This window comes from Cardiocondyla obscurior, linkage group LG03 (genome assembly GCF_019399895.1).
Source record: "Cardiocondyla obscurior isolate alpha-2009 linkage group LG03, Cobs3.1, whole genome shotgun sequence".
Taxonomy (NCBI): Eukaryota; Metazoa; Arthropoda; class Insecta; order Hymenoptera; family Formicidae; genus Cardiocondyla; species Cardiocondyla obscurior.
The window spans coordinates 6,632,057-6,656,080 of NC_091866.1; the positions used below are offsets into that span (position 1 = coordinate 6,632,057).

The 24,024-nt window shown below is 41.0% G+C and overlaps 2 protein-coding genes and 1 pseudogene across 2 annotated transcripts in view; 1 reads left to right on the top strand and 2 right to left on the bottom strand.

Moving 5' to 3' along the window:
* The window catches only part of LOC139101421 (uncharacterized), a 164,765-nt gene that overhangs the window by 66,224 nt on the left and 74,517 nt on the right, over nt 1–24,024 (bottom strand). The window contains exon 5 of the mRNA XM_070654558.1: nt 15,122–15,364. Coding sequence (XP_070510659.1) covers nt 15,122–15,364 — 243 coding nt within the window. The remainder of the gene's footprint in view (nt 1–15,121; nt 15,365–24,024) is intronic.
* Nucleotides 1,748–2,779, bottom strand: LOC139113908 (uncharacterized). The gene has a single exon (XM_070675356.1). It carries the CDS (start codon nt 2,660–2,662, stop codon nt 1,748–1,750), a length of 915 nt encoding a protein of 304 aa, XP_070531457.1. The 5' UTR covers nt 2,663–2,779.
* LOC139101422 (uncharacterized) lies at nt 9,317–12,472 on the top strand (annotated as a pseudogene).

The following is a 24,024-nucleotide window of genomic DNA, read 5'->3' on the forward strand; positions in this document are numbered from 1 at the left end:
AACCAAGGTTGAGCCGGCCACCAAGGGACAACCACAACTCCCTCTGCCTTATCTGAAATTATTTTCCGTAAAACCCTCAGAATCAAAATGAGGGGGGGAAAAGCATAGAAAAAGAAGTTGCCCCAATCTAACAAGAAAGCATCGACTGCCCAAGCCTCAGGATCCGGGAGCCATGAAACGAACCTTGGACATTTCTTATTAATAGACGACGCGAAGAGGTCTATATCAAAGGGCCCAAAGGCCGAATTAATTTCCCTAAAGTACGCTGCTCCCAGGGACCACTCGGTTTCCTCTGAATTCACTCTCGATTCAGCATCCGCCTCAACATTCAGGGAAGAAGGTATGTAGGAGGCGAAGAGAAAAATGTCCCGATCTGCACACCAGAGCCAAATCTTCCTAGAAAGATCAGATAAATGCGGGAACTTAACAGAACCCATACGATTAATATATGCTATAGCCGTAGCATTATCTATCCTTAACAGGATATTAACATGGCAGAGATGGGAGGCAAAGCATCTCAGGCCATGATAAACTGCCAACAGCTCCAAATAATTAATGTGGAATTGTTTTTCTCCAGAAGACCAAAAACCATGAGTACGGCTATCAGCACAGACAGCGCCCCATCCAGAAGTGGAAGCGTCCGAAAAAATAGTCAAGCCAAAATTACCCGGTCTAATCTTATTAATCTGCGAGTTATCCTCAAAATTATCCTTCCACCAGATAAGGTCTTCTCTAATAGACACAGGAAGCGTCATCTGGGCATTAAAATTATCATCCGCGTCAAGTAGAGCCCGAAATTTCACTCTTTCCAGAAGCTTAGTGTGTAAAATGCCGTAAAGAACCGCCGGACAAACAGAAACTAATGAGCCAATAAAACTGGCGAACTCACGAATCTTACAAGATTTTTTACTTAAGAATGCAGATGTAAGCTTCAAGAGATGAGTCCTTCTATCTGGTGGAATAGCAATTGAGAAAGATCTGGTGTCAAATAAAAAACCCAGAAATCTACAAGAGGTAGATGGAATGAGAACGCTCTTTTCTCTATTAACCAGAAAACCTAATTCTGATAAAAGATTTAAGGTCGTAGAGACGTTAACAGAGCATCTGTCAAAGTCCGGAGCTATGAGTAGGAAGTCGTCTAGGTAGGCCACAGAGAATAGACCCTCTTTCCTAAGAGAGTACAAAACTGGCTTAAGAATCCTAGAAAATAAATATGGTGCTGAAGCCAGACCGAAGGGAAGTGCCCTGAACTGATATAGATGTCCCTGAAAACGAAAACGTAAATATTTTCTGTAGCCCTCATGAATTAAGATTGTAAGGTAAGCATCCTTTAAATCTATAGAGGCTAGGTAATCGCCTGGTGAGAGCAGACGCATAGCTGTCTTCCAGTCCTCGAGCTTAAAATGTGGAGCTATAATATAATTATTCAACTCCTTCAGGTTTAATATAAATCTCCAGCCGCCAGATGATTTCCTAAGGATGAAAAAAGGTGAAATAAACTGCCCCTCACAATCAGAAACCAGTTCAATCGCTCCTAAATCCCTGAGTCTGTCTATCTCAAGGGCACAAATAGTTTGCTCAGAATCAGAAAGGTAGACAACCGGTTCCGATAATTGCACAGCAGGATGTGCTCTAAACGGAAGTTTATAGCCACTGACAGCCTCTAGTATAACCTGATCTGTTGTGACAAGTCTCCAGCGTGGGAGAAAACTGGCCAATCTGCCACCCATTCTTACCTGAGCAACGTCTATCTCCTCCTCGAATGAGACCTGGAGCGGTAAGTTTGCCGTCGACTGCTGGTCTGTGCCCCTGTACCCCTCCGATTCACCTGTCTCGGATTCCGTACAGGGGCCTGGGCGTTTCCCGGCTTGGAAGAATTCGCCTGAGCCGACATATTGACAGGAAGAGCTCTTCTAGATAAAGAAGGGGCTGCCTTAACAATGCCCTTGCTAGACTTCTCGATAGTGGTTGCTTTCTTTATCTCCTCTCCAAAGGCAGCACCGAACAGGAACTCGTCCGCCTGTAATTGGTCCGCTGTACCCTTGGCCACTAAGTTTAAGATGGGCAGAATCTGAGCCCTACGGGCTACCGAAAGGCGGTAAAAAAGGTCCGCAATGATCTTAGCGCTGTCGTTAACTTTAGATACAGCTGAGCGTGCCTCCGGACTTAAAGATTGTTGCAGACTAGGCTTCAGAAAGTCAGACAAAGCTTCGCCTAGCGCACATAGAGCAACGCCAACTTGGTCTTGATTTAGACTATTGAAAAAATCTCTCTTCACGACCGCATTATTTTTTAGGCCTGCCTTGCACTCAGGGTTCAGCTTGGGAGCCTTGAGAAAGGCAACCGTGTCAGGTGGGGCGTATCTTTTCAGCAGAGTCTGGCGCTGGTCCTCAGATAACCCCTGGCGAGAAAGGGACTGCCACTTGTTAGAAATTAATTCGTTCCAGGGCAACACCTCTACTTTCTGCAGCTCCTCCCCAAATAACTCTCTTGTTAGGGCACCAATTTCCTCCACAGCTTCCTCTGGAACAGGTGAGGGAGGAAACTCTCCCTCGTTCGGGATGCTTACCACATCTAGAAGGGAAAATTGAGAATCAGCCGAGAATTGAGGGAAGGTTGTGTCGATAGGCAGCCTGCATTTCGCAAATGCAGATCCAGCCATCCCGTACACACCTGTGGGCTGTGGCGCCGGAAGAATTACATTCTGCGAATCCGAGCACCCAGAACCCTTCACCCGCCTCTGCTCGTCCTCCGACGGCGATAAGTCCCCGCCTCTCTGTTGAGAGGGGGGAGGCGAAGGTGAGGAATGTCGAGAAGGTCGTTCTCTAACCTCAATCAAAGCGTCCGACAAAATCTCCATAAGCTGGTCCATCCTGCTTTCGAGCGTGGAAATCCGCTCGTCTGACGGCGAGCGCTTTCTCTTCTTGGACTTATGGGACGATTTACCCATATCAAAAACGAGAATAAAATGTAAAATATCACTGAAATAAAAACTTGCCTGTTAATTGTACGTGCAACAGGAAAACAATGAGGTTTGCGGCGCCACACGCGGTGAGGGCCACGGTTGTGGCGCCATCTTTGTTTTTTCCTGTTAAATTTGTCCTGTTGATTGCTAAGCAGCGGAGCGCTACTACGATTATCCATCCGGACGAGACGTCGCATAATTATGTGAAACGTGATGACTTTCTCGTCATATGTGCGTTGAAAGAATTTTAGTCTTGAAATACTATAAAACATTTCTTGACTGACATGGTTGTGAATGAGAAATCGAGTGTAGCTAAAAATTTATTATGTATTATGCGAAGTATAGACTTAAAGACATATTTCTTATTTTTAAAATATGTTTTACAATTCCTTAATAAATTTAACATATTTTTTCAAGCAGTTGAAACAAGAATACATCTCTTACATCCAAAATTAATGCATCTTTTGATTCAATTGTGTAGAAACTTGTGTAGACGACACGCGAGCGAAATAAAGTGACAACGCGCGTTGTCGCCTCGTCTCGCTCGCCGCGCGCTAATTCCGCTCATCACCTTTAAGATATACTCGCTGCTGTCTATCGCGTGCTTACTCAACCATCGCTTCCTTGTCGCTCTTACGCGTACATAAATTTAAATTTTTTCTCGGAAACTATTCAGAATTTTTCAAAATGGTAAATCTTCACGATTTAACGGGCCCGCTCGACGAGACCGCGCTTTTGTTTAGTGTAGCGCGTAATTACGTGGTGGCACCACGTCACGGATCGGTAATTTATCAATATTCCGCGCCACGTGCGGCTTTTGCCGGTTCTAATCCTCCTTCTTCTTGTTCCGGACGTCATAGTGAACACTTGGCTTTTGGATTTTCTTAGTGATTTTCGTGGTTTCTCATCGTGTTCATCAGCTCCTGACCAGTGGTCAAACGGTATTGCTTATTTCGAAGTGCGGAAATAGTTCTCATACCAAACAGTAAGCCGGCTCACGCAGTTCAACGGATACAGCCTCACAGTCCGTGTTGCGGCACGTTGTCGCGGCGTGCTCGTTTACGGCGTTTTCGCACGTTTGCTCAAAGAAATCGGAATACGCCTCACATTGTTTTATCGCTCACTCATTTTATGTATCGCCGCGCCGGTTTCGCTCATTTTTCAGTTTCGTCAAAAGAACCGCTCATTTTCATGTAATTACTTGCGCGCGCGAGGCAATCATTTCGGTGGTACGTGGCCCATTCCGGTCATCGAGTTGACTCGAAGTTTCGGTGATATCGCGCTGCTCCTTCGAGCAGGGGCATAAAATCATTGTTGGAGGATACCATTTTCTCTAACAGTAAAGGACTTTTCTTCTTAATTCGATTAGTTCTATCTACTACTTTCGGCTCCGTCCACTGATCACCCTGTATATTATTAACAAAGGGAGATCGCGCTCAACGGAACATCAATTTTATTCAAATTCGCAGAGTTTGAAAATTGGTGTTCCTACATTAATATTATCGTTTGCTGTTTTCGAAAAGATCCTTCGGGTGAAGGAAAGTCGCCTTTGCAAATTTATAATGTGGAAACTCCTTTTCAAAAAACTCAAATGGATATTTTGGGTCATTTTCCTTCTTCATCTTCAGGGAATAGGTTTATTTTAGTTATGGTTGATTGTTTTTCGAAATGGGTAGAGGCATTTCCTCTGAAAAATATTAGAGCGAAAACAATTGCTGCGGTTTTCGTTAAAGAAGTTGTTCCCAGATACGGAGTACCTAAAGAGGTACAGTGACCGGCAATAATGTCGCACTGCGGCGATGGCAGCTACCGCGCGTGAGGTGGGGTAGTGTGCGTGAGGCTTCACCGCGGATCGCGTACGTGAGGCGCGGAACGCCAAAAGGAGCGAGAGGACGGGGAAAAATTTGGAGGGAGGCATTTTCATGCTCCGTTCTTGTTCGTAACCGTGCGTGTGAGAGACAAAGCATGAGTGAACGCTAAGGAATTATTATAGGCGCACCTTCGTTCTCTCGCTTGCACGCGTTCGTGTTTATACGGGCGCGCAAGGATAGAAGTAGATCGCAAGAATACGCGAGAATTAATAGCGTACTCATTATATAATATCGCCTCATTTTACACGATGTGGATTTCAAGGAATTGACCCGTCCATGCAGTGGAAGCAGTACATATCGAAACCAGAACGACAACAAACAATAGCTCAGCATCATACGAACGTTAGCGCCGGACATTTCGGCACCGCTAAGACCATTGTCCGCATGGCCAGGCTTTTCTATTGGCCAGGCATATTCCAGGACATCGCTCAATATGTAAGGCGGTGTAAAAGTTGCATCGTTTACAAGGTATCTCCTACCAAACCTGCCAGGAAACTGCAAACTGTACTGGTGACGGCACTCTGGCAATAAGTTTCCATGGACTTGGTGAGATCTATACCTCGTTCACGGAAAAGACACACGTGGTTGCTGGTCATGCAAGACCGATTTTCGAAGTGGATGGAGCTTCAGCCATTACGGAAAGCCACGGCAGAGGCAGTAACGGCAGCCATAATTAAAAGAATTTTATATCGGCACGGTTGCCCCGACCAGATTATCTCTGATAACGGCACTTAATTCCAGTTTCATCTTTTGAAACGTTTATTGCAAGCTTGGCACATTCAGCATCGCACAACGCCGATTTATACACCGCAATGTAACCCGGTCGAACGGACCAATCGTACAGTAAAGACTATGATTGCTCAGTACACGCAGCAAAATTATCGACGTTGAGACGAACAACTTGGCTCTATTCAATTTGCGTTTAATACAGCGCAACACGACGCAACCGGATACACACCTGCTTTTCTCAATCATGGACGAGAATTAGCCCTCGCACATCCCGACGACCGTCGACACGCTACGTCAACGACGCCGCATTGCACGCAGCGCGCGCTTCACGAAGCCTGTCAAGTAGTACAGATCAATTTGGCTCGGGCTTTCCAGCGTCAGGAGGCTACATATAATTTACGCCGACGAGACTGGCGACCTCAACTCAGTGACTCCGTATGAAAGAGGAACATCCATTGTTACGAAAAGCCGACGGTTTTAACGCAATGTTTGCGCCAAAGTATGCAGATCCGTTTAAAATTGCTAAATTTCAATCACCTGTCATAGTTGATTTATGAGACAGCCAAGGGCGCTGGCATCGTCACATACATGTCCAAGACTTAAAACCGGACTCCCCACTAGCTCAATTTGACCAATCAGAAGCCAGTCATCTCCCTCAATCAGGATATATAAAGCGATCACAGTTGAGCCAGCAATCAGTCAAGTAATCGAACTTTTTGATGGAGAAGCGTGAAAAATTGAAAGAACTATTTGATAGCATGAGTGAGGGCAGCGAATCACCATCAGCCAGTCCACCACCTGGGGCCTGGCCGCCGCCGGTCGATTCAAGCCGTCGGTACTCAGTTCCTCGGGTCGGTACGAGCATCCAGAGAGGAGACGACGGCCAACAGCAGCATACCCGCTGGATAGAGGAGCCACCACTCGCTCCTCCAAAAGCTGCTCAAAGGAGGCAGGGACTACTCCCGGTCATGATGGCGTCCAAGGAGCCGGCAGCTGGGACCGTCGCAAACACGATCCGTGTCACGGGAGAGGCAACAACCAGCACTGTGTCTGCCACTCTATCGACAACGGCCACAAGCAATGGACTTGTGACGAGCGGCCAAACACAAAGACCGGTGAAGACCAAAAAGGTCCGGCCTGCAAAGATATTGAGTGCGGCACCATCAGCCGCACCTGGCCGGACCAGTGCCACCGGCCGCCCGTTTTCTACCAGCTCCGGAAGAGCAGCAGCCACCGGGACAGAAGGTTCAGACTCCAGACGGCCAATGGATTCCCGGTCTAAAAAATCTTCGGCACCGACAAAACTACTGAAGGACCCAGCAGGAAAGAATCGCGGTCCTCCCGTACGCCGCGGATCAACGATTAAAGCCATGGAGGTGTTGCGATCACCACAACTGGAATTAAAGACCGTGGCCGGTCTGGAAAGAGATGCCAGTGTCGAGTCTGGTTTCGAACCAGAGCGTGTGTTGGTGGAACAAGTGAACACTCAAGAAACCATGAGATCGGTCCGGCCGACATGTGCTCGGATCACACGGGCCGTCGCAACACCAACAACGGCACCAACGCCGCCGCGGACCGCGCCGCAAGCTACGGCAACAGCTCCACTGGCGACCACACCGGTCATAGCAGGGCCATCAGGCATGACACCAGCCGGGTTAATTCCAACAGCAACCATTGCAGCAGCAGGACGGGCGTCTGAAGTACCGCCAGTGCCACTTTCCCTGCCGTTGCCGCCATTTGCACCGATGATAATGCCAATCTTGGCACCTCTGCTAATCCCGCCGCCAGCTCCATCAGCCTACCTGGCGAACGCAGGCTAAAGTTCAAAACCTAGAATGCCGTTGCTAATACCGATACGGCTGCCGGATGAGGAGTGCATAACCGTGCCAATGTCCGCCATCCGGCACAATTGCAAGTACCGGGACCAGACGGCATCGGGCAAATGGGTACTACGGTTCTTCGCCCGACGGCCGCCTGACGATGTGTCGTAAGGTGCAGGCAGCCGCACCGTAAACAAGAGGATGATGTGATCTAAGGCCACGAACCCTAGAAACACTATCAACCCCGTGTCGCGATTTTACATCTTTTTGACCTAAAACACTGCGCGGGCCCGAATCAGGAATTCGCAACAAGTAGCGTGGGCCGACCAACCACCCGCAGCTGGTAACACGGGCCGACCAGCCGCTTGTGCCGCGCACTGTTACAGTTCGCTCAGGAGAGGGTTTTCCCTCTCTCGGACTGTCGAGTATATAAACCGGCTCAAACGAAAGCTAGTACCCTATATCGCTTTAGAGAGCACTCCAGAAGCAGTTCCACCACGACTTGGGCGCCCCCAAGCCTTCCTCGACCGGGCTTACCCGGCCTTCAATACCGCTACCACCGAGACTCTGGCGCTCCCGAGCTTTTCCCCGACTGGGCTTTTCCGACTCCAGCTACCGTTGCCATTCCGACTCGGACGCTTCCGAGCATCTTTCATTTTCCGGGTTCACCGAGCTCCGGACACCGCGGCCGACACACACATTTTCGCCGAAGACTCGCAGCCGCAAAGCGTTTGTTACACCCGACACGGCCTGGACGGCCGACCTATACACCTGCGTTGAAGACTAGCGACCGCGGAGACGTCTCCGATCGATACGGTCTGGACGACTCCCCCACTTTGTATGTTCACGATAAGACACACGACCGCATAGAATTGTGCAAACAACTCGGTCAGAGCGATCTTTACTCTGTACAGCCGAGACCTGAAGCTCGGTTACACGATTTTGTACCACCAGCGGAAAACAAAACATCTTCCTTGTAAATATTAACCTATGAAATTTCTGAAATAAATTAGTATTTTTGTTTAATTGCGTTTCGGTCTCTGTCCATACCCCGAATCCCGGCAAACTTTATTTCCGGCCAAAGTTACCGTGTTACACTTGTATACATATAAAATAAAAAACTACCATTTTTATTTGAAATTGAAATTGAGTAAGCGCGACAGGCGAATGGCTAGGAATGGCACCGTCGCTTGTCACGCTCACTCACGCGCAGCTTCCTTGTCGCTCTTACACCTATACAATTTATACATTTTAATTTTTTTCTTAATAACGGTTGAGAATTTTGCAAAATGGTACAGGACTTTTCTACTTGTCTCAATCAATTCTATCTATTCTCCCAGTATCCTTCGTTATGTCTAGGACATCCTATATATGGTTAGAATTTTGAAAAAATCGATTTTTATTTTATTTGATTTTCGTAATGTACATATATTCAAGTATACACAAAAAAAATTTTATGCCGATCTAAAAAATATTTTCGAAGTTATACGCACCTTTGTATAGACGTATCAAAGCGTTCGAAAGTACAATGCCGGAGCGGCAGTTGTTACCTGGAACGCTGTCACTTTTAGTTACCTGACTATATTGTTATGCATCTTTTCATTGTATGAAAATTCATAGAATGTCATTACGGTAATCTTCTTCTATACTAATGAGGTAAATTAAATTTTTTCTGTTCCCAAACAGGAAAATATTGGAAAATAGTCAGTTTGAATTGCTAAGCCAAGCAGTGAACTTGTGAGCTTGTTTGTACTTTCTCGTGTGATTTTTTTGTAAAAATAAAGTGCAGCAGAAAATTGAAAAAATCTTCGAAAATTTAAAAGTCGAGAACGAAGAGTCGCAAAAATGTTTTTAATCCAAAAACAGCTGAAACGAATAAAAGCAGTTTTAGTGCGTCTACGAAAAAATTAAAAATGCAAGACGAAATTTTAATTCCGCGTGATACGTCTGTTGAATATCGAATTTTAAACTTTATTACAGTGTTTGCAGCAATTTTTGAATATGTGAAGTGTAAAGTGAGTAATGAAGATATTAAATTTGATACAGCTTCTCAACAAAGACTGGGTTTTAAAATTGTTTTGACATGTGATAATTGTGCAGTTTGTACCGTACATTCTAGTAGTTTTGTCAAACATTCTTATGAAATAAATAAACGTTTCATACTTGCCATGAGAGTTCTCGGATTAAGGTTAAAAAGTGCAGCAAAATTCTGTGGATTAATAGACATGCCAGCTTTCTTATCACAGTGTACGTACGATTCAATTAATAATAATATACATGAATGTATAAAAATAGCTACCGAAAAACTGTTTCAACAGGCTTGTGCTGAAGAAAAACAATTTACTTCTGAACACCAAGGCGATAAAAATGCTACAAAATTAACAGTATTTGGGGATGGAGCATGGCAGAAGCGAGGATTTACTTCTTTGTACGGCGTGACATCATTAATCGGATATTTTTCTAGAAAAATTATAAACATTTTTGTGAAAAGCTCCTACTGTAAAGCGTGTGAAACATGGCGCACGAAACTCAATACTCATGAGTATGATAAATGGTAATGAAGAGCACAAAAATACTTGCGCTGCAAATCATTCAGGTTCTTCGGAGAAAATGGAAGTAGATGCGGTTGTCGATATGTTCCAGCGTTCAGAGGAAAAATTTGGAGTGCAGGACAAAAATTACATCGGAGATGGTGACTCTAAAACGTACTCAAAAATTTTGAAAGCTGCACCTTACGGTGATGATAAAGTTATAAAGAAAGAATGTATTGGGAACGTGCAGAAGAGAATGGGTACGCGACTCCGCGAATGTGTGAGAAAAAATGTGGAAACCATTGAAAAAAAAGTGGGAAAAAAATACAAAAAAAATTCTTAGTGGTAAAGGTAAGCTTACAAGCAAATTAATAAATAAATTGTCAGTTTACTATGATTTGGCAATTAGGAGAAATTGTGATTCTATTGTAAATATGTATAATGCAATCTGGGCTACATTTTATCATTACTGCTCAACAAACGAAGAACCTCAACATCAAAACTGTCCGATCGGACCGGAGTCATGGTGCAGTTAGCAGCGGGCAGCTGCTGCGAATCAATTATCAAATTATAAACACGATTATGAGTCACTTCTACAAGATGTTGCTGAGGCTGTAAAACTAATTTATACAGATCTCAGCAATGAAAAGTTATTAGAATGATGTATGGGTGGCTTTACCCAAAATAACAACGAGAGCCGCGACCAAATTATATGGAAAATATCTCCAAAAATAGTTCCAACAGGTTCAAAAATTATGGAATTGGTTGCATATGTTACGTCTCCGACTCCGCGTCTCTTTTTTTCGACATATATTAAAATTTTAGTTAAGGGGAAGATAGACCGTAGTCCATTGTAACATAAAAAAAAAGAACTTCAGAGCCTTTCAGAAGACAATTCATAAAACACTAACATATTCCGGGACAAGTTGTTGCGTGAAAGTATAAGAAACATGCAACAAATTGTAAACGGGCGCCAACAAAAATCAGACAAAGAATTTGTCTAGACATAATACAAAAAATCAAAACCTAAAGGGGCTCATAAATATTTCAACTTTGATAACCTGTCCGTCACAGGAAAAGAAAAAATAACTTTTTCTTAAAATTGTAATTGCGCATAGATCCTGAGCTTTAGAAAAACCAAGGGCGCGAGAGGCCCGTAATTACCGGAGTATGTGGTGCAGACAAAAGCAATAAAGTCAGGTAACCATACGTCATACGGAAGGTAGAAGTTTCTCCACCATCCCTCGATGGAAATGATAGTAAAATTCTGGAAGGCTCCGAAAAGATAACTTGTGGAAGCGGGGGTGCTTCGTAGGCATATTATTTTTTTAAAACCAATGAATTTCGGGAAATCCTCACCAAAATCTAAAAACTAAGGGCGAAAACTTAGAAGTTTAAGAAATAGAGAAGGGATGAGGTGCGAATGCCCAATAATTTTAAGATAGGAAAAGTGGAGGAACAAGCTCCACAAATGAAAGATTAGAATTTCAGAAAAGTGAATATTCGGGAATAGTCCTCCCCTTTTCCGAGCTTATAAAATCTTGTGTTTTGGCGGAGCACGCTCTCTTGCATCTCAGCTACAGCCGCTATAGTTTATTTGAAATCGACGTGAGTGTCAGACAGTGCAAGACAAACCATCTACTACAGAAGAAGCATTTAGAAGATCGCCTAAAAAGTAAGTCTCAACGTTTTATAATGTATTCCTGCGAAAATTGATTCCACTAAATGTACTATCCAAACCAATTGTTTTCTACTTGTAATCAAAGAGAGAAGGAAATGTCCGAGTCGAGGTTCCGAGGTTTTAATTCTGTTCGTTTATTCCTGTGATCTGTTAAATGTGTGAGAATGCCTGCTTCCGAATATCGGCCAGGATACGCTGTCAAATAACCAGCAATTTTCGGTGGTTTATGCCGCGAAATACTGTTGGAAGTTTGGCGACTGTCCACGGCTAAAGAATCGGCAAGCGATTCTCGCCAAAGATAGATTACGTGGATTCATTCATGGACGAGTCAAAGGCTTCGGAAATCGTTGGTGATGAGTCTCCTTCGCTCCTTTCTTTGTTAACCTTGTAAAAATCTGTTCGAATTAAATTAAAAGTAAATTATGAAATTTAGTGGAATCTTTTAATAAGAAAACCCTCAAGAAGAGCCGGGCGCGAAAAAAAAAACAGATCAAGAATCTGAGGGAGCTGGTCCGCCGCTTCTTTATCCAATACTTGCTCACGGCGGCGCCAAGCGAAGAGGTGTTCGTTTCTTCTGCGCGCAATGAAGAGAGACCGTGGTCTCCTCGTCCGGGCCCTCCGCCACCGTCACCTATCCACGGCGACCCGAAACCTTTGTACGGATATATCCCGCAAGAGGAGATTCCAAGCGTCCCATGCGAAAATTCGGCCGGCGATATCAACCTCTCGAGTCAGTCCACGGAGCCGGGATCGGAACAATTCCGCCCCACGACTCCTTCGTATACTCCGAATTCTTCTCTCATCTCCGAACCACGGTTTCCCGGAGGTGAGCCAAGAGCCTGTTTTTCTCCTCTCTCACCACCTCCTTTTCCATTCGAACCTGAGGAAGCCGACTCTCTGGGCGAAGATGAATCCATCTCTCTCCCAGAAGTAGACTTCCCCGATCAACCTCCATCTCCCGTCCCGAGTATCGAGGTTCTCGAGGAGCATCCGAAACCGAGAGAGGTTATAGACCCTCTCCTGGAGCTCCTACGCAGGGCCTGTACTCCGTGGACAAATCCTGTTCCGGAAAGGGCCTTCTCCATCGGCCCTGACCACTTTGAGCCGGAAGAGATCAGGAGTCAGGCAGCTCGGTCTGCTCCTGATTCTCATTTCTTTATATATTATCCCGGGGTGGAATTTCCTTTCCTGGCCCCGATGCGACTTATTGATCTAGTATTTCCAAAATCCACAGCGAGGGTGGTGGAAATAGAAGAAATCACCTTGGATTAATTCATACAAACATATACACACACACACACATATACATTTTGTAAATACTCTCTCGTCTTCCGAAATGTTAAATTTATACTTGTTTATCCGGCTTTAACCTTATTCATATTATTTAATTTTTACTGTAAGAACTTTGACATTATTTTTATATCTAAAACGAGCTGATTAAATTTTCTAAATTGTTAACTCTGCCATTTATCGTTCAATTTTTATTTGTAATTTAAATTATTATATTTAGTATTAAAATTCTTAATTTTGCGTTACTGAAATTATGAGTTAATTATTTCGTTATTACCCTGAAATATCCTACTTAAACGAACAATCACGCCTGGTTCTATCCCAGAGAATAAGGATTCATTTCCTTTCTCTAAAAAGGAACCACTTACGCGCTCAATCTGAATCCGAAATATTAAATTAAATAATCTGCGCGTAAAATTGCGTGGATTCGAATTTCGAATCCCACGTAAATTCGGTGGTACGTCATTTTCCTACTTTATCCACAAATTCCACTCCCGAAGATTCCTTCCAATTAATTAATTAAATAAAATTAATCTTCTTGACGTAACACATATTTAATGAAGGTACAAAATCACTTTTATACTATATGAATGCTATGGGCATTTCAGTCGGGCCCAATGCACATTTATATGCCGAATAAGAAGATGAAGAGCGCGTGACGATCTTCGACCGAAGAGCACATGAGACGGAAGAATGGAACGAAGACAACACCAACTGGAATTATTAGAAGCTGCCGAAGGTGCTAAAGGTTTATTATATGGCCCTAAAATAGATGACTTAATGTAAGTTAAAAAAACATTTTTACTGTGTGTAAAGTACTTTAAAAACTTTAAACGCGTTTGTTTCAAAACTGTGTTTTTGAAGACGGTGTGCACGATTTCTCAAAAACTACCGAACCGATCAGCCTCAAATTTTAACACAAGCTTTTAGAAATTAATCGAAGGTTTTTCGTCTGTGATAAATATTAATTTTTTTATAAACAATTTAAAGCCAAAATTTATGTCTTGTAAGATTTATTATATTTTAAATCGATTTTTGAGTTTGAAAAACCGCTATTTTATCAAAAAAATTGTTTTTGCTTATTTCTTCGATTAATTACAAGATTATACTTTACTTTAACTAAAAAAATTTGGTTTTTTTATTTCAAATGATCCAGTCTAGAGATATCGTGCACACTGCAAGACGACTTTTTTTAGAGAAGCTACCGAAAATCGGCTACAAAAGCTTTTAAAAAAATTTTTTTTACTAACTGAATATGTTAAAGTACTGTTAAAAGTATACAGAATATATGTACAGATTTTTAAATTAATAAATTCAATAGTGTTTTCAGAAAAAATTCATAAAAAATCGTTTTTTTTCGGCCTTCTAACCATATATAACCTCTTAAGAATTATTCAGAAGAGTGTAACATCCCGCTAAATTTGACCTTGTAATACGAAAAGCACGACAAATTTGGAAACTGCACAAGACTCTGTAGTGTATAGACTCTGTAGCTCTGAGACGTGCAGAATAAAATAGTCAAACCTAGCGGTTAACGATTGGTACCGCAATGGCATTTAAGAAGAATCTGTTGCAATATCACATAATGAAAACGCGAGACTCTCTGCAAAGTGAAAGAAAGTCGGGTTTTCTACCGAAATTAATGGCGATCTTCTTTACGTTCAAATATCGGTATTGGCCTAATTAATGAGTTAGATGAGAAAGAAAGAAAGAAAGAAAGAAAGAAAGAAAGAGATAGAGACAGAGGGTGGAAGGGGGAGGGAGAGAGGGAGGGAAAGAGAGAAAGAACCGCAGAACAGGTTTCGGTGAGAACAATTACCCACACTTGAATCTAGTAATTTTGTACAATTACGCTTTTTGAGGAAACAACCGCGTGCTTCAGATTCATTTTGCCACACCGATGCAGAAAATTAAGATTTTTTAAGACCGTCGGATGATCGCATTTTGCTCTTCACTTTTGAGTACATAGTTATCACGTGGCAGCCGAAATAATTTCGTGTCTGAACACCAATCCTCAACAATTATTTTCGGCAGCGCCACTCGAAAGTATTAATCAATAGTCTTGATCGATATGTGTGACGTACCGTTCTTTCACAAAACGTCAATTTTTATAAGATTTAACTCTCAACAATTACTTATACTTATTCATAAACTTACATTTTTTTAAAATCAGTCCAATTTCATAAACTTTTACACTTCATAAATAAATGTATAATTATAATAAAATTGTTAACCTGGATTATTTGCTTTCAAGCGCATAATCACGAAACCAGTATTTGGTACGATTATACTATCTTTAGGAGCACAATTTTTATAATAACCACTTTGCAAACGATTCATGTGGGCATTTATTTCTTTAGCTACATCCTCATCTGTTATTTCGTTTTTGTTGCGAGCGTTGATAAATTGGCCAGTATATAGTACACAAAAACTATATCCATGTAGATGAAATGGATGATTCATATTCGTCAGAGGCTCTGAAACATTATATTATTTTATAATTAATAACATTTTAATGTGTACTGTATAACTTGTTATTAGTCAGAAAATTATAATTAACTACTTTAGTCCAGTTGTAAATCAGCTAATTTTTTTAAACATAAAAACATTTTATAACGATTAATGACTATAATTGTTTACAGAAATCATACTGTTACGCCCGTTCCCGAGTTTTGGCGCGCAGGATTGTCGTGAAGACGGACGCGCCTGAAAACAGTGCCTGAAGACGGTCCGGATTATCGAAAGCTTGTCAGTCTGTTTTCCGTTGCTAGGAAACAGCTCTCTTCATGTTAATGTTTAGTTGTCAGTCTTCCTTGCGATTTAAACAAGGACGGACGCGCTTTGATTTAATTGCAATAAAGCTTCCTAGTTTTCTTTCTTAATTGTGTTCCGTTTCTTTTCGTATGAGAATGTTCCGCGGATATGAGTGAGGGGGAGAGAGTGTGGCTGGAGCTCGCGAACGCTGCGAGAAGTCGGAGTAAACCGAGGAGCAACGTAACAATAAATATGTGATTTTAAAGTACATCAACGTTTATATACATTAATCTTCGGTAACTATTTCTATACAGGGTGTCTCATTTTAATAGATCCACTCAAATATCTCAAAAACACTGTATTATATTGAAAAATGTTTTATACAAAAATTGTATGTTTTCGAGAAGGATATCGAATGGTGACCTTGACTTTGACTCTAAGATCGAATTTGCAGATTAATTGAAAGTCAATTTTCAAATTTTAAATGAAAACCCATATTGTTTATTTGATGTTGTATCTGATATCGATGGCGACGGCGCCATTCATAATCATTTGCCTGTCACACTCACTTACTCGCAGTTTCCTTGTCGCTCTTATGCTGGACATTTTAATTTTTTTCTCAATAACGATTAAGAATTTTACAAAATGTTATAACTTTTTTACTCGTTTCTAAAACATCTACTTACCTCAAATGGATTCTTCATATGTTATGACACACCCTGTATGTTCAGGATGGTCTATTTAAATTGAGACATTAAAATACTTCAGAAACACTGCGCTAAATCGAAAAATGTTTCATACAAAGGAGTATGTTTTCGACGGGAACATCCGGTGGTGACCTTGAGTTTGACCATGATGTCGAATTTGTAGGTCATTTAAAGGTCAACCTTAAAATCTTAAGTGGAAACCCCAATTTTTTATTGCAGATTTTTATTCTTCATCGAAAAGTAACTAAGTTTAAGTAAAAAAGTTACTAAGTGACTTTTGTCTGAAACATTTTATCAAAAAATGCCAACTTATGTTCTTAAAATGTCCTTAAACTATTCTCAAAAGTTATTTTCAAGATTATTTTAAGGTAATAAGATGACATATTTCGGAAGAATGTTTCAGACAAAAGTTGTGTGGTATAAAGATTTTGTGATATTATTGGTTTGACCTTCAGGTGGAATGTCAAGGAATGCGCACATATGCTGCTGTATATGCGATATAACAAAAACCCCTTACCGGTTAATAAAATTAAAAAATTAACGGAAAAACTTTTAAAAAAAAACTATAATAATCCTTAACAGTGTAAATCTCAAAATAATTTGCAAATATTATTCAAAGATATAAAAAAAAATTATAAGTGTTAGAAAATCAGTGTAATTAGTTAACGGCCGCGGGACAGCACCTCGCGGCCGAGCAATGATCAATATCGATTGTGTAATGTATACAAGAAGTAAGAGATACGCGTAGACAACGGATGACTGCGTGAGTTTGAAGGATGAGACGGGTGAATTAATTAGTTGATATGACATAGAATAAGGAGATGATCGAATGGTTAGTAGCAAACCATGTATTCAGTCCCAATGAAGCCTTCTTTACAACAACAACTCTTTGAGATCATTACAGATTGTAATGCGTTTGATTATTGCGATTTTTGAAAGGCATTACCAACATGCTTCCTGCTTATTATTTTGTTCTCAGGTAGATTTCGTGTTTCAAGTGCGATATCATTGTGTTTGACGTGAATCGATGCTTCAATTTCTCGCAAAAGTATCTTATTGCGTTAGTGTAATCTCATTTCTCATTGCTAGTGACACTCAGCAGCTTCTCACTAAGAATCGTTTCAAGTTGCTTAATTATTAGTTCTTTGTGCAACTCGTTTTGCTTCTCTGATCACGCGATGCGGTGAACTTTGTGTTCAGTAACTCGGGCATTTCCGAATTAAACGTTTTCATCGAATTAATATAATCGGTTTGGTGTCTGAATAGTTAACTTATTCAACCAAATTAGCTCTCACACTATTTAATTTGTACACTCAACCAAACATACTCTTTGCACGTCTCACGTGCGCGTCGCGTGTCACCTTCACGCACTAATATTTTACATCAGTTTCTTAATTCGTGCATTAATTTTCTGACTTAACATCTCGTTGCGGTAACTCATTTTTATACATGATTGAATTGGTTAGAGTCGTTGAAATTGAACAAAAAGCGTGACAGCCAAAAAGGGCAATAAATTCAAGCATGGAGATAAAAACATCATCGAATTTACACAATGTGGGAGTTGTAAGGAAATCAATGAATTAAATAGGACAAAGAAATTGGCGTGAAACATAGCAACATCGATAGACGACTATCAATGCAGCAAGAAACTCAGGAGAAAAAATAAAGAAAAAAACTCTACGGAATCTTAGTACTGTTACTGTTGCAATAAATGTAATCATATGTGTTAGATACGTGCCAACATTTGATCTTGACTAACACTTTGAAGGTTATTAAAAAGGCAAGTCGATTTCACCATTTAGGTTTCTCTATCTTTGAAATAAATACAAGAAAAATTTATACATGTTTCTAATACGCCCTAGACAATTTTCTAATTTGATTAAGATCAAATACAATAGCATTTAAAAAGAAAAACCGACCAGTTATTGGCATAATGTGTTATTGGATTATTTGGTAATAATAACCCAATAACTCAATTAGCTAGTTCAGGTAAGATCTACCGCTGACCTGGCTAGTTAAAGGCAAGATTGCATGTTGGAACGCTGTATGTTTGATTTATAACAAATGTTTAAAGTGATTTCGTTTGGTTGTTTGACAATGGGCTAGCCTGGTATAAAAAGCTTGCATAGACTTTTGAAACATTTCTAAGGGTATATTTTCTATTTCATAAATTTTTCTTGCAAGCAACTTCTAAATTCTATGGTTTCGTTGCGTACACCTTACTTTTTAGATAGCCCCATAGGAATTAGTCCAGTGGCGTTAAATCTGGTGACCCTGCTGGCCATTCAATGGATCCTCTGCGCCCTATTCACCTACCCAGGAATATCTGGTCAAGATATCGACATACACTGCGATTGTAATGAGATACAGCCCCATCTTGTTGACAATACATTTCTTCCATTTGATTATTTATTAGAGCTTGAATGACTGGAACTATTTCCTCACGAAACATTGTTTGATATTTTTGTTTATTCGAATTTCCATTTATAAAAAATAAACCAGCCTTCTGGCCATTAAAAATTTCAGCCCACACTTTCAGTTTTTGTGGATACTGTGAATGATTTTCCCGCAACCAGTGGGAATTACTATCACTTCACTATCTGCAGTTATGTCTATTGACATTGCCAATCAATTCAAAAGTTGCCTCATCATTAAAAAACAATGTTCTATAATAGCGGATCATCATCTATTATAGCCATTATTGTCTCACAAAATTCAACACGCCTGTCGAAATCATCTTCAGACAATTCTTAGTGCAAGTAAATTATAAACGGATGTCATTTATTCATATTTATAATTTTTGAGGCGAATTTAAAGGAAATATCTCGTGCTAAAGCAACATGACACAAAAAGATGTTAGGATCTTCAACAAAGGATTGTAATACAGCTAGCAACTTATCCTCATTTGTTGCCTCTTTTGATCTGCCAGATCTTGGGCGATCTTTAACTGTTCGTGTTTTCTCAAAACGTTGAACTGTGCGCACAAATGTACTGTCGCACCGTCGCCGGTGCCAGGAATCCATATTCCGGAGATCGTAGGGCTGGTGATGGGCGTCCAATAGTTTAAAGCCCAATAAATAAACTTTCTTTTTATCTCTTCTTCTCATTTTATTTATCCTTAATTTCACTTATTACTTAAATCGCGGGGAGTGCGCCGACTCACACCTCTTCTTATGTTACGCGTCGCTTTTACTTAAAACTTTGACTGTCGCGGAAGGTCAATCCGCACATTATATCTGCTACTGCCTCGCCGATTCTTCGGCTGTCAGTGCATTCCGCGAGGGCGTTAACTCTTGTCCACAATCTTCTGCTTACCAAGCGGAAGTATTGTGACATGCTCAAAATCGTTCTTAGTTGTTTCGGCTCGTGTAGAAATCTGCTGATTTCGTTAAATAGCAAACTTCCGAGTTACAATAGTACTTTTAGATATCTTATTATCTTCTTCACAAAACTGCTTATTAAGTAATTGAATTACTCTCTTATATCCACGAACTTGATCAGCCCAACCCATCATTAACAGGGTTATACAATTTGACTCAGATAATTCTGCTATAGTCAGAAAACTCACAAATCAATACTCAGCAAAGTTATCTCAAAAAATTAAGATGAATCGAGAACGGTATGCGCAAAATAAAGTGAGAGCAGAAGTGTAAAAACTAGTGATTAAACACTGTCCTAAGTGAAATTTATCTGAAAAGCAAAAAAAATCGAGGATTCTGTTGTGACCCGAACCGCGTTACAACAATAAATGTTGTACGGCATAAGATCTTGCAACGTAATTCGACTAAAGTTGCATCAGCAACCTACATTTAATTGAAAGATATAAAACAAATATTAATTAAGAAGAAAAGGTTGCGAGACCTTATTGCCGAAACTGATGAGGTTGCATTGACCCGGTAACCGAGTTACGGCCATGAAACCTGCTGACAGTGAAGATTCGATATATCATTTAAATACCCGCAGACCACCGTTCGCAAACAGTTGCTGTAAGAGAATCACACGCGGTGACGATCGCGAACATCACGTTTGTAACGTGAACCCGGGCGCGTGCCGAACGAAGACACCTCGCAGAGACGAGGACACGAATAGTTAGAGATAGTGCGGAGTGTAGTGGAAATGAGATATAATAGATGTGTTATCATATCAGTAAAGTTACTTTATTAAAAAAAATTGTATAATTCTTGATTTGCCACCTTCCATCTACGTCCTTTCTCGACGATCCCAAAGAACGGATCCCGTGCACCGGCCCCAGTGCAACAATTCGCATGTTCTAAGTTTGATGCCAACAGAGACGTGAAAACGTTTGATTAAAAACCGCTGAGTAAATTTTGTTCAATAAGCAAAAAAGAAACAAGCTTTCGTATGCCCGAACAAGAGTTCAATGATAGTACGAGTCGCGCAAACGAATAATAAAAAATAGCACAATGAATTGATTCAGAAAGATATGAAAACGTAAGACGATTGCTCAAGCACATTATTTTGCAGTTATGGAAAAACTAATCAACCTTTAGCGGCATTTTGTTATTAAATGATATTTTTCATGTCAACTTATTACACGAGGGCTTTTGAGCCGCAAAGCACGAAGTAATTTTCATCCTTCTTGCGCGAAACGTATTACTCGGGGGTTTTCGAGGTGGCCGAGCACAAATCTGAAATTAGAAATTGCAAATTTCTAAATCTAAGATGGCGGATAGAAAACGTTGGACATATTTTAAGAAACAAAGTTATTTTTATCCTTTTTTTAGTATTAAAAATAGTAAATCACTATTGAGAAAATTGACGTGACCTTTTAATGACATTCAAGGTTATGGCCGAGATCAAATCTATAACGTTTATCTGATAGCCACGGAAAAACAACTGTAGTTTCAATTTCTTTTTGCAGCTCTCAATTTCATAGCTAGCAATATCCCCTCTTGATTTTTCTTTTAATTTGTCAAAGTTATGAATCTCTCAATATCAATTAAAACTTTTGGTTGACTATGTACTAAGCTTTTCTCCTTAGCATTGTAAAAATCTGTCATTGCCCTAAGTATTGTCATAGAACTATAGCTCAGTAACACAACAGCAGTTGATAACTCTGGTATGATTTGGTTATCATACTTAAAATTAAATAATATCCGTTTCAGTTTAGGCAGACCTCAAAATATATCACTAATCTCTATGAATAATTGCTCATCACATTTAAGTTCTCCAGTTTTTACCCCCATTGAGGAATATACAGCGAAAATTCTATTAGGCAAGTAATTTCTTATTTATCTCTCCCTCTCTGTAGCATCAATGATAAAATTCTTATTCATTACAATAAGTATCGTATGACATGTTGCATATATGTCATGTTCTGAGTATGCTTAATGTCTTTCAGGTATTATAACATCTAAATCACTAATACTTTCCTTGAAAGTCTCTTCATCTTCTGTTTTTACTGTTATATTAGGATTACTTATATATTGAAGGTATCTATCGGTAAACTTATTCTCATATTTACAAAATAAACTAATCCATTGATTAGGTTTTGAAGCTGTTATTTTTACTCTGCCCTTTCTTCAGTTAGCAGCTATATTGTTATAAGTCTTTATCAGTTGTGATGTACTACCTGGGAAGAGAATATTATCACCTGTGTCATCAGTTTTTTTGTATACTCTATGTACTATATTGAAACGACCGTAATTCGCACGCAATCAAATATTAAGCAGGCGAGCGGATGCCTAGTGTGTTCGTCGGTATTACGGGATTCGGTTTAAATTAGAAAGCACCGAGACGTGGTTTTAATAAAAGAATAAACAAGGTTTATTTAAACAAATTGACAAACTGATGCGCGTATAAAAATGACGCCGTTCAACGTGGACAAAGACTTACAAATATAAAAGCGTCAGTGGGTGCGGTCGCAGTAACAATCAGACGAACGCAGTTAACGCGGCGATGCAATAAACGGTAAGCGCGGTTCGGTAGGTGGAGACGTGACAACAGACGCGTAGTACGGCGGGGTATCGCGAAGACGTCTTCGAGATCGTCGCAGGAGTGGTCGCGATGTTTTCGGGACGTGATCCACGTGGATAGACGTGGTTAGCGTTAGGCAATAGACGCGGTACAGGCCGATCGGATGATAATACGCAGAGGATCTTTACAATTCAGGTGGACGCGGAGCGGTTGAGCGAATATGAATCACTGGTAATGGCGGTAGGATGGAGCACTTGCAAGATGTCGTCTTAACCGAGAGTGCTCGGCCGAGACGGAAAACACTTCACTCAAGAGATTGACGACGGTGCGACAGAAGATCTGTCGGTTTTCCTCAAGTCACTCTGACGCGGGATCGAGATCTTTCGAAGGAGGCGGAATGCGCTCCACCCCACGAGCCGGTCGTTCATAACAGAGGTAACCGAAGAGAGTCTGGAGCGAGCGTCAGAAGTGCCTGACCGAGGCAGAGTTTGCTCTACCCCGCTGGTGTGCTCGCAGAAAAAGTCGGAAGATTCGGAGGTTCGCACTAAGCAAACGGATCGAGAACGGTGATCCGGAACTCCGACATCGCTTTTTTATATCCGAAAGTGATGATGGGGTTTGCGGTGCGGCGGAACATATGACGTATTCGCATGTGGCGCCTGGGTTTTCGGTGCAATGTGGCTCGGAACGAGGAGCCTCGGTGCCGCCAAATCATTCGGCGGTCTTCGGTGTGGCTCGGCTAAGTCCGCGCTTTGGACTTAGTACGAGGTTTGATGAACGTCATTTTGCCGTTCGAGCGCTTTCTTAATTAACTTAAAAATGTGTTGGGGCGTCCCACGCTCCAAGTTTTCGCCGAACGGTTCTTTGGCCCGGCGTCCGACTGATGACCGTTGAAGCGATGCTCATTTCGAAGGAGTTTGTTACAATATCTGTAAATCGTATTCCAGTCTTTCTAGTGATTAATAATGCACTTCCTGGATGTAATTTGTCATCTTTAAAAGACATAGATTAATTTCTAAATGTGAAAAATTTTTTAGGTGTTTCTACTGCAATATAGTCTTTTATTGTAAGCTCTTGGAATTTATATATGTCATTTTCATTTTTTAATACTTTGTAACCTTGAATGAATGTTTAGAATTCCATGTTTTCTAAATTTGGTTTTTTGTTTCTTAATGGTGCAATTCCAATAATTAAAAATTTTATTACTGTGATTGTACCTCGATACATAATATATATTAATCAAATTGTAATTGCGTGATGAAATTTCTGACAATGAATTAACTTTATGATTATTTCCTAAATAAATGTGTTTGCGCACGCATGTATGTAAGCTCGTTCAAGCGACCGAAATTTCCTCGATTGCCCGACACAAGCATGTCAGGTGTTTCCTTCGCGAGCGAGCATAAACGGATCATGCATTCGACGCGTGAGGATCGTCGCTCGATCGTGAAGGAGACAAATAAGCGGCCTGGTGTTTTTTCTAATAAATTCCGTTTAGGTTTGCCGGTTGAGCCTGGCTGATCTAGTCCGCCAAAGTTAGTCGCTCACAAATTACTGGGGCTGCAGCATCGCGCGAAACTTCTTATCGATCTCGTCGAGAAAAGCTCCTATCGTCGCGTCTCCGGCGCCGGAGTCTGCCCGCAAGGCCCGCTCAAGTCGTCATTATCCTGCGTATTGTAAAACACCGAGTGTGTGGTGCATTGTTCTTTTTGCTGGCGTAACGGATCGCGACCGCGATC

Bases quoted from the DNA above. Each gene is read 5' to 3' on its own strand.
- LOC139113908 (XM_070675356.1), bottom strand. From the start codon at position 2,662: ATGGCTGGATCTGCATTTGCGAAATGCAGGCTGCCTATCGACACAACC.